This window comes from Pseudorca crassidens, chromosome 19 (genome assembly GCF_039906515.1).
Source record: "Pseudorca crassidens isolate mPseCra1 chromosome 19, mPseCra1.hap1, whole genome shotgun sequence".
Lineage (NCBI taxonomy): Eukaryota > Metazoa > Chordata > Mammalia > Artiodactyla > Delphinidae > Pseudorca > Pseudorca crassidens.
Genome location: NC_090314.1, coordinates 46,978,138 through 46,995,384, shown reverse-complemented (window position 1 = coordinate 46,995,384; position 17,247 = coordinate 46,978,138). Strand labels below are relative to the sequence as shown.

Here is a 17,247-nt window from a genome sequence, read left to right as displayed (position 1 = left end):
CACACAGACTGCTCTTGCCAGGGTCATCGGTGACCTCTGCCGCAGACCCAGTGCTCATCCTGCTTGACCTGTCTGCAGCATCTGGCCCAGCTGATCCCTCCCTCCTTAAAATACTCTCTTCCCTTGGCTTCCAGGGAATCCCCTGGTTTTCCTTCTCTTCTCTGGCCGGTCCTTCTCAGTCTTTGCCGCTGGTTCCTCCTCATCTCCCTGACCTTTTAACTGTCAATGGGCCCCAAGGCTCCATTCCTAATACCTGTTCTCTATCTACACTCACTCCCCTGGTCATCTTATCCAGTATATCAAATCCCTTCTATTCCCTGAGGACTCTCAAATTTATATCTCCAACCTGGACCTTTCTCTTGAACCTCAGGTTTGTATGTCTAGCTTTCTACTTGGCATCTCTACTTGATGTCTAATATGGCATCTCAAACTTAGCATATCTAAGGCCTAAACACAGAGCTTCCCCATCCCCTGTCCCCTGCTTCTGCCTCCAACCTCCTCTTACAGTCTTCCTCATCTAGTAAAGACAGGGCCATTCCCCGGTTGCTCAGGTCAAAAACCTTGTCTCTTTTTTTTCACTCCTACTCTGAATTCACTAGAACACATTTTTTACTCTATTTTTAAAATATATGCAGAATCCAACCTCTCCTTCCATCTTCACAGCTACTCCTCTGGGCATAAGCCACAATCACTGCCATCTCTCTCCTGTATCACTGCAGTAGCCTTCCAACTAATCTCTCTCCTTTTAGTATATCTCAGTATGGGAACCAGAGTGAGTCTTTTAAAACAAAATCCTGATCATATTACTCCTCTGCTCAGAACTGCTAGAACAGGACTTCTTAGCCTCGGTACCATTGAGGTTTGGGGCCAGATAATTCTTTGTTACAGGGGCTGTCCTGCGCTTTATAGGATATTTAACAGCATCCCTGGCTTCTACTCACTAGGTCCCCCACACACAGAGCCAGCTGTGACAACCAGAAACGTCTTCAGACATTGCCAAATGTTCCCTGGGAGACAGAATTGTCTTTGGCTGAGAAGCACTGTCATAGAGTAAAGTTAGATTACTTAGAATGATCCAGAAGATCCTACATGATCACCTCCTATGAGATCTCAGCTTATACTGTTCTCCCCATTATTTACTGAACTGGCTTCCTTGCTAATCCTCAAAGTTGCCAGCGTACCCTTGACTCAGAGCCTTTGCATTTGCCGTTTCAGCCAACTAGAATGCTCTTCCCCACTTACTTGTAGAACTTACTCTCTCTTCCCTCAGATTTTTGCTCAAATGTCCTCACCTCTCTTTTTTGCATTGCTATATTACCAATACCTAGAACAGTGCCTGGCACATAGTAAGTGCTCAGCAGCTATTTGTTGAGCGAATGAATTAACCAGGGTGTTTTGGAACATAAAGGGTTATGTAGTAGCCACTTTTAATCATTTGAAAGACTTTTTAGGAGAAGAGGGCATAACTTTGTTCAGTGTTGCTTGTGACTGTGGGTTTTAATTTATAAGGAGGTGAGTTCGATGTCATTTACGGAGACTCACTTTCCAACAGGGAACTGGGCTGTCTTGTGAGTGAATACTGTTGTTATTGGAAGTATTCAACAGGGACAGGAATACGTAGAGAGAGTTCATTCATTTAACATGCTGTGTTCCAAGGACACAGAGATGAATAGTGCTCGAAGAACTCCCGTCCTATGGGATTCCTAATATGTGAGGCATAGGGCAATATCCAGAAAAGTGCCTCCAAGCTTGATCCATTTGTGACCAATGGCCTGCATTTAAGAAAGGGTCCATTTGAATCAGGAGAGCCATCCATACCCATGGCTTACAGTCTTCTCTTTGTGAAGGATCATGCAAGAGTGGAACCTGCCCCACTGGCGGTAGCACAGAACTCAAAATAAGAAGCTGTCAGGCATGTGAAGTCATTGCTCTTAACTCGTGTAGTGTATGAGTCATTGAGCAGGAAAAGTGCATGCCTCTTCCAACCTCCTTCCGTCTCTTGCTTTTAGGTCGATGATGATGATGATGACGACGAGCTGGGAGATCATGATGAAGACCACCCTGGCATGGAGGTGGTGCTGCATGAGGACAAGAAGTACTACCCCACCGCTGAGGAGGTATATGGTCCTGAAGTGGAGACCATAGTTCAGGAGGAGGACACCCAGCCTCTCACAGGTGAGTCTGGAGGCACTGGGCTGTGAGAGGTGAAATCGAAACTAGAAAACTTCATTTCATAGCATCAGCAGTCTTGAAAGTTCAGTGAATGAACTGACTAGTTTTTCTTTCAGGTGGTATTTCTGGATTGAGATTCAATTAACCCTGTTTTGATATTCAACAGAACAGCTTGTTACCAAGCAAATAAGTGTTACTTCTTTCTTTATCTAATACTTGTTTGGGTTCTTGAAGACTGTTTTTAAGTTCTCCCTCTGGTCTGATACGTTTTTCCATCCAAATAATACCAGTTTCTTTAACTAGTCCTCACAATGCTTATTTTCCACTTTCTTAGTAATTTTCGTTGATCTTCTGGGAAGTAGTTGCATTTTATAAATACAAGGAGAGATTTTGAACTGACATTGACCTCATCCTATATCCAGTCCCTCTCCCTTCCTCAGTCCACAATTCAAGATCTTTCAGTGTCTCATGCCAAACAGCGTTCCCAGAACTTTCTCAACCTGAGTGGTCCTCGAGAACAACATAAATTGATGTCGTATATCATCCATTCTGAAAGCTCAGTCTAATGGAATAGGGCTCTGTATTTTTATGCTTTACGCCTACCTGCACATCACTACTTTTTTTTTTCCTCCTAGAACCCATTATTAAACCGGTGAAAACCAAGAAATTCACTCTGATGGAGCAGACATTACCTGTCACGGTATATGAAATGGAGTAAGTTATAAGGTCTTGCAGCCTCTCTGCACGAATATTGTAGGTTCAGTTTGTTCATGGAGGTAGGAGGTGGTTTGTGGTTGAAGTAACCAGTGAATTTTTGGGGTGGTGGTGGTGAGAGCAGTGGCATCCGTTTGTGCCTGAGTCCTTTTGCCGACTTCTCTCTGTGACCAGGTTCAGCTCTGTTGCTGCCTGCTGCCAGATCTAGTCTGACAGATTTCAACTTTATTTATGTATTTATTTATTTTGGTGGGTAAAAGGGCATATCCCTGAGCTCTTTATTATTTATTTAATTTTTTAAAATTGAGGTATAGCTGATTTGCAATGTTGTGTACAGCACAGTGATTCAGATTCTTTTCCCTTATATGTTATTACAAAATATTGAGTATAGTTCCCTGTGCTATACAGTAGGTCCTTGTTGGTTATCTGTTTTATATATAGTAGTGTGTATATTTTAATCCCCAACTCCTAATTTATCCCTCCCCTCCCCTCCCCTTTCCTCTTTGGTAACCGTCAGTTTGTTTTCTCTGTCTGTGGGCCTATTTCTGTTTTGTAAATAAGCTCATTTTTATCTTTTTTTTTTTCTTTTAGATTCCACATATAAGTGATATCGTATGATATTTGTCTTTCTCTGTCTGGCTTACTTCACTTAGGATAATAATCTCTAGGTCCATCCATGGTGCTGCGCCAGTGAGTTATTGTGAAAGCAAAAATCTCTTCCTACAATTTGCCAAAATTTTCCTTCAGCTTATATCGTTGCTGAGATATTTAGGCTCAATCTTAACTTTCTTCTTGGCTCTCATCCGGATCTCAGCCATTTTCTCTTCTTCCAAACCTTTAGTTTGGTATTAGAAGCCAGCCTTTGAGACAGAATTGGGTATTATAATTGTCAGTGTTGGGGCCACCAGAGCCTGTTTTGACACGGTATGGTTGCTAAGTGTTTTGGGAACATAACAACTCTTTATTTTGAAAAGGAGGCACAGGTAGGTAGATATGTGTAGAATAATTTAGACTCCTCAAACTGCAAACTGTTTTTGAAAATATTTTCGTTGATGAAATGCAACTATAAGGCTCTCATATATTGAGGAGCTTGTGGCCCGTTATTAGATAATGAAACTTTTTTTTTAAAACATGTTGACATCTTGTATGTCCGAAGGAGTAAGGTCCCTTCTGAAATGGTCAGCTCACCTGCCATCATTCACACTTTTTTTTTCTTTTTTAATATTTATTTATTTGGTTGCACTGGATCTTAGTTGCAGCTCACGGGCTCCTTAGTTGCGGCAGGTGGGCTCCTTAGTTGTGGCATGTGAATCTTACGTGGGATCTAGTTCCCTGAGCAGGGATCGAACCTGGGCCCCTTGGGAGTGCGGAGTCTTAACCACTGTGCCACCAGGAAGTCCCCCATTCACACTTTTTTTTTTTTTTTCCCGGTACGCGGGCCTCTCACTGTTGTGGCCTCTCCCGTTGCAGAGCACAGGCTCCGGACGCGCAGGCTCAGCGGCCATGGCTCACAGGCCTAGCCGCTCTGCGGCATGTGGGATCTTCCTGGACCGGGGCACGAACACGTGTCCCCTGTCTCGGCAGGTGGACTCTCAACCACTGCGCCACCAGGGAAGCCCCATTCACACATTTTTGAAACAACCTTTCAGTTTTCTTCAGAACTTGCGTCACATTCTTTTGTGTTCTCAGTGGTGATTTTTTAAAAAAATCTCCAGTCTTTGAAAGCAGGCTTGATTTTTCAGAGCCAAAAGTCATCTGAAGGCTATTTACCATAAGTAATGCGGATGATAAGCAAGAAAGGCAGGGTTGGTTTTGATCAGAATGGAACTCCTCTGCTCATCATTAATGAGATGAGGTCTTCTTTTTTTTTTTTTTTTTTTGAGATGAGGTTTTCTTGAAAGCCTTGTTAACCAGCTGTGACGGCAGTTTCAGAAGCAAAGCTCCCAAAGTGATTTGAAGTCCCCTTGGCATCAGTGGTATAAATGTATAACATCTAGCCTGAATGTTTTGAACTGAACAGTACTCATGTATGTGTGTGCTGGTATTTGGTTTTTTCTTCTTGCTTGCTTTTCAAATTTCATTATTTTACTGTTGAAATCTCCATGACGTTTCACAGGTCGTGTCTCCTCATGAATAAGTCCGTTCCGTTCCCAAAGACAGAACTGTATGGAGGTAGAAACTCACTTCTGCCTCTGAGCATTCTCCAGTTGGTCTGAAAGTTGTTCCTGGCCGAAAATACCTAAAACACCTTTGTACCACCCCCCCCATTTGAAAACCTTTGGCAAAGTCCCTTTTGCTCTTTCCCTTCTCCTTTCAGTTTCTTGGCAGACCTGATGGATAACTCGGAGCTGATCAGAAATGTGACCCTTTGTGGTCATCTCCACCATGGCAAGGTGAGAGAGCTTTCGGCTACTTGGAACAGGGTTGCTCTTCGTTTCTGCTCATTTTTTCAGCCCTCAGAGTCACACGTTGGGGTCTGAGGCCATAAGGCTGGACCTCCTCACTCTGGGGGGCCTCCATGCCTATTGTGAAACTGAGCTGTGAAATTCTAGCTTTTCCTGAGCAGCAGATGGAAAGCTAAGCCACTTGCATGCCTGAACCTTGTGTCTACATCTGGACAGAAGAGGGGAAATTGAGCCTTACTCTGATTTTATAAGTTTTCATTTCCTGGGGGATGGTTGTCTAAGAAAGATTTCATCTTTCATTTGAAAATAATCCTGTGGCTTCATGTTAATTCTTTGCTGTCCCATAATCCTCCCTGCTCTCTTCTTCCTCTCTTTATCCCTAAATTATGTGATGTAGTGAGAACTGGGAGAAGGGTAGAGTAGATTTTTCTCTGTGGTTTGCAGAACTTAACTTTCTCTTCCCTTTCAGACATGTTTTGTAGATTGTTTAATAGAGCAGACTCACCCGGAAATCAGAAAGCGCTACGACCAAGATGTGAGTAGAAATTCTGTTGAAGGTTTAGGATGAACCATTCAGAATATACAGGGATGGGTGTCTCTCTCCTTCCCCTTTCTTCCACCTTCCCACTCTCACTGTAAATAATGATGCATATAATACGCTGCTTTATAATTGTAATTTCTGTTAATAGACCTTAAGAAAATAACTTCAGCTTTCTCAGAAACATAGAAATACTAGTGCGCAGTATTTTTGGATGATCTGTTCTGTGCTTGGGATCCCTCCTCTGTTCTGATATATCCTGACTTCGGTAGCCTATTCTTTCCTGTCATAGTATTAATAGCCTCTCTATAAATATAATACAGTTGGACCTTGTTTTCATGATAAAGTTAAGCGCCTGTGAATGAGGCCAAGTGGGGCTGCAAGTCTCAGTGCAATAAATGTTCAATCTTGGCCAGACTGACTGTTTTGACGTTCAGGGTCCCATGAAGGCTGGGTGTGTCTCCCTGTACCACCGTGAAGAATTCAGTGCATTTGATATAATTTAGCTCTTCCGTCATACCTGGTCTTTAGCGACTTCCTCCACTCCCCAAAAAACCACACACCCAGGAGCATTTTCCATCTGGGAGGGTGCTGGTCTCATTGTCTGAAATTTCTGTAGGGGTACCCTGTTTTCTTCCATCTGTTCTCCTCCTGAGGCAGAGACCCTTGAGCTGGGAGGTGGTGAGGGAAAGTGATTGATGGTTTGTGTGGGAGAGGAGTCTGAATTCAGGAGGTAATTACAGTTCTTTTTTTTTAAGCTGTGCTACACTGACATCCTCTTCACAGAGCAAGAGGTAAGTGTGCCTTTGGAAGTCTGATTGTTGTCCACAGCAGGCCCAGCAGTAGTAGTTTTGTAGGGAATGTAGAAGAGCTTTACGGTAACATTTTGGTCCATACCACACACCTCCCCACCCTCACTCCCACCCCTCATCTCTTTATCTCCCTGCTTCTCTCGGTCATCCTATGATCTATAACTTGAAAGAGAGCTGGGTAGGCAAACTGTAGGGTAAAAGGGGGGACCCTCCTATCCTGGGCTGGATTTAATTTAGCCAAGTAGGGCAAATGCTAAGAGGTCATGTGTACATTTATGCTATAAGTTCTGCAGAAGCTAAACATGATTTTTAAAATGACATCGTCCTTAAAATCTGTAACGTGACTCCATCCATATGTTGATCTTTCTGGGAGTAGCTTCTCCTGGAGAATGGGTTCGTCTGTCTTTGGGCTTCTCTTCTGTATAAAGGAGTGAGCATACATTTTTGTCTTTCCCATTCCTACTGGTTGGTCTTCCTTTCCATCTGGATCTTTGTCCCTCCCCTCGAATCCCTTGTTTCCCCCTCTTCTTTATTTCTGTCTCTCTTAAATGACCACATGGAAAGCACAAGAGTGTAAGTACTGTGATTAACCAAAGGAACCTTGAATGGTGCTGGCATATGTTAAGCACTCAACAGATACTAACTATTGTTTTTTTATTTATATGTTTGACTGGAGTTGTTTTAATACTTATTTTCTGTTACAGCTTTTATAGTATATTTTTAAGAAAACCTAAAGTGCTGCAGATTGTTTCTTTTTACTTGTACTGTGCTAAATTATTTTTGTTTACAGTGTATGAGGAGGATAAGATTTTAGGACTCTGGATTCTCTATTAAGGTTTAATACTGCTTTGCTAGCTTGTTCATTTTTTTATTTTTACTTTTTTGTATTTGAACCAAATCCCCACCCCGCGCCCCCGCCGCCCCAGTGCTTTTTAACATCAAGATTGTTCATCTTTAAGGTCATTCTGGTTAGAGACCTAGGTAAAAATCATACCCATTACAAGGAGAGACATCAGTGTAATTTACTAGCAACTGGAAAGATCCAAGAGCAGAATGAATCCCTCCTGCATAGGAAGAAGCCTTGATCACTCTCGCCCTCTTTCTCTCTGCGACTTTCAGAGGGGTGTTGGCATCAAGAGTACTCCTGTGACAGTAGTCTTGCCAGATACCAAAGGAAAATCCTACCTCTTCAATATCATGGACACTCCAGGTAGGACATTCCTTGACTTTTTACCATCAGAACCCTGTCCTGTTTGTTTCTTTTGCTTCCAGAACAGAGCAGAGCATTATGTCTTTGTTTTTACATTCCCTTGCCTTCATTGAGTTAATTTTCTTTTTTAACTGTCTCCTTTGCTTCTAACTAGTTAATTAGCCAGCAGTGTACTGCAGGCCTTCTATTTTGTTCCTCTCTTGACTCTGCTGTAGAAGATTTAAATTTGGGGGAATCTTATTCACTTACTCATTTCAGCCTGTGTCAGCCCATGCTAGACACTGGGGCAACAAAGCTGAGTTAGACATGGTCCCAGCCTCAGGCAGTCTCAGTCTTTTGAAGGAGACTATGGGAGCACGCACCGATGGCTGGGGGACATGCAGGTTACCATAGAAGCAGCATACCTCCCCCTGTGGCTGACTTTCTCTTTGGGAAGGACCAACTCAGGGTTCCCTTTTTTTAAATAGGAAAATTTGGGTTTTGACAGATTGGCCTTCTTTGCCCCATCAGATGCCCGATGCCCTCGTACCTCTCAGCCCCGACCCCTACCAGCACCCACCAGCACCACCTTGCCAGGAACTGGCTCACGTGCTCCAGGCCCTCCTTTGCCCTGTTTCCTGCTTCCAAATTGTCTTCTGTCCCGCAGAACTCTGTTCACTGCTGATTAGACTGGTTTAGTCTGCGAGTTGAATGTGTTGTGCCCTCCTTGATAAAATGCTTTCTTTATGTTTGGGGGCCTCCTGTATAAAAGCGTAATCCAAGGATGTGACTCTAACGTAGAACTTGGCACACTGCAGGGAGCTGTGGGGAGAAGAGAAGGCGGTATTTGTGGGTTCACATGCTTTGCAGTGCCCCACAGACCACGTACAAATTAATCGTGCCTCATCCTGCCACCACACAAGTGGCGACTTACTTGGTATTTGCTTTTCAGGACACGTGAATTTTTCTGACGAGGTCACAGCTGGCTTGCGCATCTCAGATGGAGTGGTCCTTTTCATCGATGCTGCTGAGGGCGTAAGTCTGCGTCAGTTCCCTCAGGACCCCTCTTCCCTGTCATGTTTGCCGCACACAATGCCCAGAGCTCTGAGTGAGCTGGGAATTAGAGAACGTGAGAGTCTGTGGGATTAAAGCTCACCTTTGCTCTAAAATTAGGGCAACAAATGAAAGTCAAAATTAGTTCTCAGTGAGTCCCTCACTCCCTGCCCAGTGAAGCTCAAAATGATAGGACCCATTGTCATTCAGAAACACAAAAATGACAAAGGTAAGTAAAAGGGAGGGAGAAGAGTTTTAAATGTTAATGAATTTGTCTGAGGTAAAGAGAGATTAGAGTTAAAAGGCCCAAAGATTAGGTAATTTGGCTAACCTCATTCATGTTGTCATCGGTGAGATAGCCAGCAGAGGGAGCCAGGGTTACCTTTTTAAAAATTGACTTCATCTTGGAGTAATTTCAAACTTACTGAAAAGTTGCAGTAGTACAGAGAACACCCTCATTTGTAATTCTGTGTCTGTACATGTACATATGCACTCACACGTATGTGTTTTCCCCTTGAACCATTTGAAAATAAAATATTTCAGAATGTATTTCCTAAGAACAAGGACATTCACTTACATAATCATAATACACTTACCAGAATCTGGGAATTCAACGTTGATACAATATTGTTGTACAGATCTTTTTCTGTAGACCTTAGTCAGTCTCACTAATTGTCCCAATAATGTCCCTTATAGAATTTTTTTTCCTAATCCAGGATCATGCATAACATTTAGTTTTCATGTCTCTTTTAATTGGAATTCTTCTTTTACCTTTCTTGGTCTTTTATGACATTGGCATTTTTGAAGTATATAGGCCATTTATTTTGTAGACTGTCTCTCAATCAGGGTTTGTCTAATGTTTCCTCATGATTAGGTTCAGGTTATTTGGGGCAGGAATACTATATCAGCACAGTTGTGATCTTATTAGTCCATCACATCAGAAGGCCCATGATGGTGATGTTAACTTTGATCACTTGGTTAAGGTGGGTGTGCCAGGCTTCTCCAATGTAAAGTTACTGTTTTCCCCCTTTGTAATAACTGATTTATGGGGCGATTACCTTGAGTCTATGTATACATGTTATTCCTTATCAAACTTTACCAGTTTTATCATCCATTGGTCATTCCTAGCTTATTGATATAATAGTTGCAAATGGTGATTTTCTAACTCTTACTATTTGTTCTATATTTATTGGTTGGAATTCTGTTGTAAGGAAGAGATTTCCCTTCTCCATTTGCTTATTTATTATCCGTATGGATACACGGATTTTTATTTTACTCGGCGGGTTATAATCCACTAGTATCTTTATATCTTTTGATACTCTAGTTATCCCAGATTTGGCTAGTGAGAACTCCTTCAGGCTGGCTCCTTTATCCTTTTGACATTCCCTGTCTTTTTTCAGGCACAAAAAGATGTCCTAGACTCATCTTGTACTTTCCCTGCCCCAATCCTGGAATCAGCCATTTCTCCATAGAGCTTCGGCTCCTTATAGTGAGCACAGATACTTAGAAACAAAGGTCAGAGTATGTTCATTGCTACTGGGACACATTGTTTCTAGGACTTTCCACTGAACACAGATAATATACACCCATACGTATCTGTAACTGTTTCTACACATACATATTAAAAACTATTAACACAGTAGAAGAGAAGAAAAAAATCAATTTATCCTAATACCCACAATTCCATTTCAGCACCACAGCTTCTTCCCAAGCCTTCCTTGGTTCCTTCTCTGGCACTGAGAAACCTGGCTCCCAACATCATCAGTGTATTTATTCATTTCTCAATCCTGCAAGGTCACCTCTTAAAATTCCTGAATCTGCCATTGGGCAAGATACCCTCTGCTTCCCCCCAACAATCTATTTCCTCTTTTCCACATTCTTCATATTTTTAAATAGCACCTTTTTTGGCTCTGCTCTGGACTGTTCTGCCCTCTTTGCTCTCATCACCACCTTCTGAGCCTTGTGTCTCTCAGGTGATGCTGAACACAGAGCGGCTGATCAAGCACGCCGTGCAGGAGAGGCTGGCGGTCACCGTGTGCATCAACAAGATTGACCGGCTGATCCTAGAGCTGAAGCTGCCCCCCACTGATGCCTATTACAAGCTGCGTCACATTGTCGATGAGGTCAACGGATTAATAAGGTAGAGGAACCCTGGGAGTGGACCTCCTGTCCTCGGCACTCTGGTTTTTATAAATCTTAACCTTGAACACCTCTGGGGGCAACTCTGATTCCTTGGCATGCATTGACAAGCTTGTTGGACACAGCTAGAGGCGCATTCTGTGGCTCTGCAGGGATTGACTCCACCGCCTTGGCCTTGTTAACTCTGCTCCTTAACCAGATATGCAGCTCGCCGCACGTCCTCAATTTAGTACTGCAGTCAGTACCCTGAGCTCTAGAATCAGTCTCGTCTTCACAGAACCAACCATGTAAAGTTGGGCAGAGTCCTTAAGCTCATAGAGCCTCAGTTTCTGCTTCTGTAAGAAGGGAATAGTAATATTTGCCCAATGAGATGTTACAAGAAATTAAAGACAGCCAATGTAACACACTTAGCACAGTGCTCAGCAGACAGTAGCTGATTGGTGAGTAATGTTAGCTGCTATTATCTTACTGGTACAGACTCAGTAAGAGAAGGAACTGTTGGCTTTTATTTCTTGTTGAAGCTGCTTTTCAACAAGGTGGATTTGGGGTTTATGAGTGATGGTTGGGAGACCTTAGAATACAGTACCAAGGTGGCTTTGAAGAATAGCTTAAATATAGTTTTTTTTGGCCACACCGCACAGCTTGTGGGATCTTAGTTCCCCCACCAGGGATCCAATCCGGGCCCCTAGCAGTGGAAGTGTGGAGTCCTAATCACTGAACCGCCAGGGAACTCCCTAAGTATATTCTTAAAGACAGTTTTATCTGTAGGCTGAAGGATGTACTGGATGACTTTTTGAGGCCTGTTGAAGGACCTGGGAGGAGGCTGTCCTCCTGAGAGAATTCCTCTCCAGCTGAGGATCAGGGACAGTACTCTCGTGGCCAGGGACAGGTTCACCTTCAGACACCCCACCCCCGCCACCCCCCAGTTTGTAATGCTGGTTCTCAACAGGGGTATCTTCTCCCTGTCACTGGAAGGGCTGAGAATGACTGGAGCCCGTATAATGGCCGGAGTCCAAAAGATGAAATGATAAACTTCTCTAAAGGGGGGACGGCTTGGACAGGGCTAAATCCTGATCTACCAGAGTAGGAAGTCAAGAAGTCACATCTCAACGATCAAACAAGAAATAGCAACATGGGGCTTCCCTGGTGGCTCAGTGGTTAAGAATCCACCTGCCAATGCAGGGGACACGGGTTCAAGCCCTGGTCCGCGAAGATCCCACATGCCGCGGAGCAACTAAGCCCGTGCGCCACAACTACTGAGCCTGCGCTCTAGAGCCTGCAAGCCACAACTACTAAGCCCACGTGCCACAATTACTGAAGCCCGCCACCTAGATAGAGCCTGTGTTCAGCAACGAAGAGCAGCCCCCACTCGCCGCAACTAGAGAAAGCCCGCGCACAGCAATGAAGACCCAATGCAGCCAAAAAGAAAAAAAGAAAGAAAAAGAAATAGTAACATGAACATATTATTTAGAAATATCGAGGTGAATGCTCTAGAAGTACCTTTAAAAGAGTTGAAAGCAATTGCCTCTGGGGACCGTAACTTGGGAGTATGGTAGGGGAGTACTCTTGATAAGCCAGTACTTTTATTTCTAAATTAAGAAATTCCAGGGACTTCCCTGGTGGTCCAGTGGCTGAGACTCTGCGCTTCCAACACAGGGGGCCCGGGTTCGATCCCTGGTCAGGGAACTAGATCCCACATGCCGCAACTAAGAGTTCTCATGCTGCAGCTAAAAAGATTCTGCACGCTGCAACTAAGACCTGATGCAGCCAAATAAATAAATATTTTTTAGAAAGAAAAGAAATTCCGTAAAGCAGGGTGTCAGAAAGGCTAGGGTTGTGGATTTGATCCCTGTGTACAGCTGGTTTTGTTATAAATGCTAGTGAACTTGGGGTGCTGTGGCTTCTGCATGGCTTTTAAGACCGAACGTTTTAACGTGAATTTGTAAAGCAAAGCCAAACAAGGCAATAAAGAGTAGGGCAGTGAGAGCAGGGGGCAGAGTTGCTTTTTCTTCATTCATTCATTCATTCATTCATTTACTTATACTGGTGTTTCTGTTTGTGAAATTGAGATTTCTCTAAAATGTTGGATTTCTCTAATCTTATCACATTAGATTAGTTTCCTGTGTTCCAAGGTCTTTGTCTCTGTCCTCCAAGTTTCCCCTTGCCCGGCGCAGTTAACTTCTTAAAGATCACACACAATGTTTCCAGCTCTGGGAAATCACTTTGTTACTGGGGGTTAGGGTACAGCTCCATCATGTCACTTTCTTGGACCAGGCTGTTGGCAAAGCTGAGTGTATTACGCAAGCCCCTTCTGAGGGTGAGGGCTGGAAAGAAGCTGTGATATTGAGTCCCTGCGCCCTTCACCCTTGGCATCGCGCCGGCATTGCTGCCCAGCTGGCTCTGCACTCACGGCTGTCTCTGTTTCAGCATGTATTCCACTGACGAGAACCTAATCCTTTCCCCGCTCCTGGGCAACGTCTGCTTCTCCAGCTCCCAGTACAGCATCTGCTTCACACTGGGCTCCTTTGCCAAGATCTACGCTGACACCTTTGGTAAGCTCTGGCTGGCAGTCTGTCTCTCCAGCTTCCCCAGAGTCATGTGTGCCTTTCCTGCTGAATGGCTTAGAAATGGGCTTCATGCCAGAGTTCCCTGTCGGAGGCAGGCATTTTATCAAGTGTTGTCTTCACATCTGGGGCTCTTTTTGGCACCTAGGCTCCTTCCTCAGGCTAACTGCTTTCCAAACAATAAATAGAAGGATAAAGGTGCCTGGGAAGAAATGGGTGAAGAGGGAGCTCAAGTTAGGAATAAGAATCTCTCCTAGAGTGAAACAGATTTTGTCAAGAAGGAATTATCCATGGCCCCAAAGCCATTCAGGCCTCTTTCTCAGAGATGGAATTTCTCTCACTGGTTGTGCTTCTAGCTGTCTTTCCAACTGTATCCAGGCAGAAGTTTTGTAGGCCCACTTGAGAACTCCATTTGGATTTGCAGCCCATTGGGACGTCCAGTGGAATGATTTTATAGGCCCCTGGAGCCACAACACCAGAACCCTGGGACCAGCTCCCCAACTCTCAAGAGGTTCCCGTGCGCTCCACCTCTGTACCTCCCCAGTTCCCTCAGATCTAGTAGGAACCATGTCCTGGGTGTCAGTCTGCAGCCTGTGTGTCTGTACTTCCTCACAGAGGTCTTTGTCACCCCCATTTTTGGAGCTGAGGAGACAGGCTCAGTGAGAGGCCTCACAGCTAGTCAGCACTGGCGCTGGGGCACCAGTGTTCTCTCCAGTCACTGGTCCTGCCTACTCTAAAACGTGGAAACGTTTGCTCTGGTGAATATAATGGACCAATTGAAACTTGGTGTTTTTTAAAATACATACGTATTTACTGCATCCTTATTTAGAAAAGTGGAAAATACAGTAAAATGTGAAGGAAACAAAATTCACCCATAACCTCATTACCATAACCACTGCAAACATTCTGAGATAGTTCCTTCTTTCTCAGTTCAGTGTTTTACATAAAAGAGATCATAATATATATATACATATAGTATAATAGCATAAGGTAAATATTCACTTAGCATTAGATCACAATAATTTGCCTATTAAAATTTATTGATAAAAATGATTTTATGGGGCTTCCCTGGTGGCGCAGTGGTTGAGAGTCCGCCTGCCGATGCAGGGGACACGGGTTCGTGCCCCGGTCCGGGAAGATCCCGCATGCGGCGGAGCGGCTGGGCCCGTGAGCCATGGCCGCTGAGCCTGCGCGTCCGGAGCCTGTGCTCCGCAGCAGGAGAGGCCACAACAGTGAGAGGCCCGCGTACCACAAAAAAAAAATGATTTTATGTAACTGCCTATTGGTCCGCTGTATAGATGTACTATAACTTATTCGCTTTCTCATCATTAGACATATATTTTGGTTGTTTCCAAATGGCTCTTTTTTAAAAAATGTATAGATGGACAGACAGTAAATGAAATTCACCTGAACAAAGTTCCAGGTTATGTTTCTGAATGTTCTTTGTATCAACATATGAAGCAAAATCCAAGATTGTTTCTATAATTATAATGTATTGACGGTTCAGTTTCTGACTGAAAATGGCTCTGAGCCTCAGGAGAGGTTATTACTCACCCTTGGAACCCACTGTTAGTTTCCGAAGAAGCCAGCTGTGAGCCCCAGCATCATTATGAAAAGCCACATATGGACTTCTAGAAAGTCAGCACTGGAAGGAATCAGAGATCACTGAGCCATTCCCCATCGTTGTACATGTGGGAAAACTGTGCCCAGGGACACAGAACTTACTGATGGGGTTGGGACTAGAATCCACTTTGGTGCTTTTTTTATCACATCATCCTGCCAAAATTGATACCATGTCTTCTTACTAGGAACACAAGGCATGATGAATAATCTCTGACTCCTGGGAACTTCATCCAGTGGGCAGACAGAATCCCACAGTGATGAATGACAGTGTAAGGTGGTGTAGGCTTAGTGCCTGGTGGCTGCCGTAGGCAGGTAGAGCTCCAAAGGTCCAGGGGAGGCTGCGTGAAGGAGATGGGGCCTTGACGGTGGAGTGGGGAGCCAGGATGTCCAGACTCGCTGGGCTGGGAGGGGAGGCATGGAGGCAGGTGGTGTTGGCCCACGGGCGGCTGTTCAGGAATAGTGGACTGTTCCAGCAAGGAGAAGAGTTCAAGTAAAACTACTGGGAGGCTGGGTTGGGGCCACAGTGGGGAGGGTTGGAATGCGAGGTTAAGGAATTTAGACTTTATCCTGTAGGCAGTTAGGAACTAGTAAAGATTGGGGTGGGGTGATATGTGCAAAGCTGATGGAAGATAGGCCAGAGAGGAAAGGATGAGGGAAGGGACACTTATTTAGACATTTTCGCCAATATGCAGATACAGGATTGTGATTATTGGCCGGATGTTATCTTTGAGGTTGAAAGGGGGCAGGGGGATTGGAGAGGTGTTCACTCATTCTTTGAGTAAGCATGTATTAAACGTCTGTTACGCAGTAGGCCTGGTTCTTGTGAGTGCTCGGGCAGCTCACTCCAGTGATCATAATACAGTGTACGTTAAGTGCAGTAATAGAGGTGTGGAAAAGAAACAGCGGTTCACGGAGGAGAGAAGATGAAAGTAACTAATGTGGGAAAGAAGGGAAACGTGGTCATTAACCAAGTGGGCAACAAAGATTTTGAGCTTGGTTGTAGTGCCGATGATGGCCTCACTGAAAGGGAGCGAAAAGTCTGAGAGAACGTGGCTTTAGGGAAAAGGTGATGAATTTCCTCTGTGGCTTCTCGAGAAAGAGATTGCAGTGTGACATCTGGGTTAGAAACATCCATGAGACAGCTGGTGATATCAGGGATCTAACTGAATGTTAGAGGAGCTCTGGACTCAGAAGATCTTGAATTTTAAAAGCCACAATTGCTTACTTCAGTCTGATGAGGATCTGCAGTTGCAGTCAAGCTAAAAATATCAATTGGTAAAAGATGACACCACGGTTAGCTTTGGTGTTTTCTCTCCAGAGGGCTGGGTGTGCGCCTTCTAGAGGTTGAGGGCTAGTCGGAGCCTCAGCGTGGTGCTGCAGCTGGGAGGTTGCCCACACTGGCAGCAGAGTAGAGCTTCTGTGGGTCAGGAAGGAATGAAGGAACTACTAAGATCCACTGCAGGAAGGGGCGGTAACAGGTGCACACACAGGATAGCATGTAGGCAGTTGAGCCTGTTGCATCAAAGGAAAGGATATAAACTGTATCCTTGTCCATAGCTCAGACACAGGCTTGCTGGAGATGGAGCTATCTGAGTGCTCATTTTGGCTCCAGCACCGCCTTGTTGACTTTGGACCAGTCTTGTCCCTTGTGCCTCAGTATCCTTGTCTGCCTGCCTGGGTTGAAACAAATGTCTGGACCTTGGAGGGGAAGGTGCAAGAATTCCTCAGCTAGAAACCACTTGTGGCACATGAAACAATTTTAAACAGTACTTTGCTAGGTAGACTATAATTGTATGGCTTCTCTTACAGGTGACATTAACTACCAGGAATTTGCTAAAAGACTCTGGGGTGACATCTACTTCAACCCCAAGACGTAAGTAGAGTGCAGGAAGTGACTCTCTAGAGGCGTGATCCATTTTCCCAGTAAGTGCAGACAGACAAAGAGTTCCTAAGATTAAAACCTACTTTTTTATTAGATGTGAACTACCATCTTTTCTCCTCTAAGTGAGCTGACTTCATGAGCTCTAACACGGTGAGA

The 17,247-nt window shown here is 44.3% G+C and overlaps 1 protein-coding gene across 2 annotated transcripts in view; it reads left to right on the top strand.

Annotated features, from left to right (window-relative positions):
- The window catches only part of EFTUD2 (elongation factor Tu GTP binding domain containing 2), a 32,941-nt gene that overhangs the window by 3,958 nt on the left and 11,736 nt on the right, over window positions 1-17,247 (top strand). For both annotated transcript variants that reach the window (XM_067716812.1, XM_067716813.1), the window contains exons 3-12: window positions 2,010-2,175; window positions 2,808-2,886; window positions 5,204-5,279; window positions 5,761-5,826; window positions 6,588-6,623; window positions 7,761-7,851; window positions 8,783-8,865; window positions 10,857-11,023; window positions 13,450-13,574; window positions 17,019-17,082. In XM_067716812.1, the coding sequence (XP_067572913.1) occupies window positions 2,010-2,175; window positions 2,808-2,886; window positions 5,204-5,279; window positions 5,761-5,826; window positions 6,588-6,623; window positions 7,761-7,851; window positions 8,783-8,865; window positions 10,857-11,023; window positions 13,450-13,574; window positions 17,019-17,082 (953 nt within the window). The remainder of the gene's footprint in view (window positions 1-2,009; window positions 2,176-2,807; window positions 2,887-5,203; window positions 5,280-5,760; window positions 5,827-6,587; window positions 6,624-7,760; window positions 7,852-8,782; window positions 8,866-10,856; window positions 11,024-13,449; window positions 13,575-17,018; window positions 17,083-17,247) is intronic.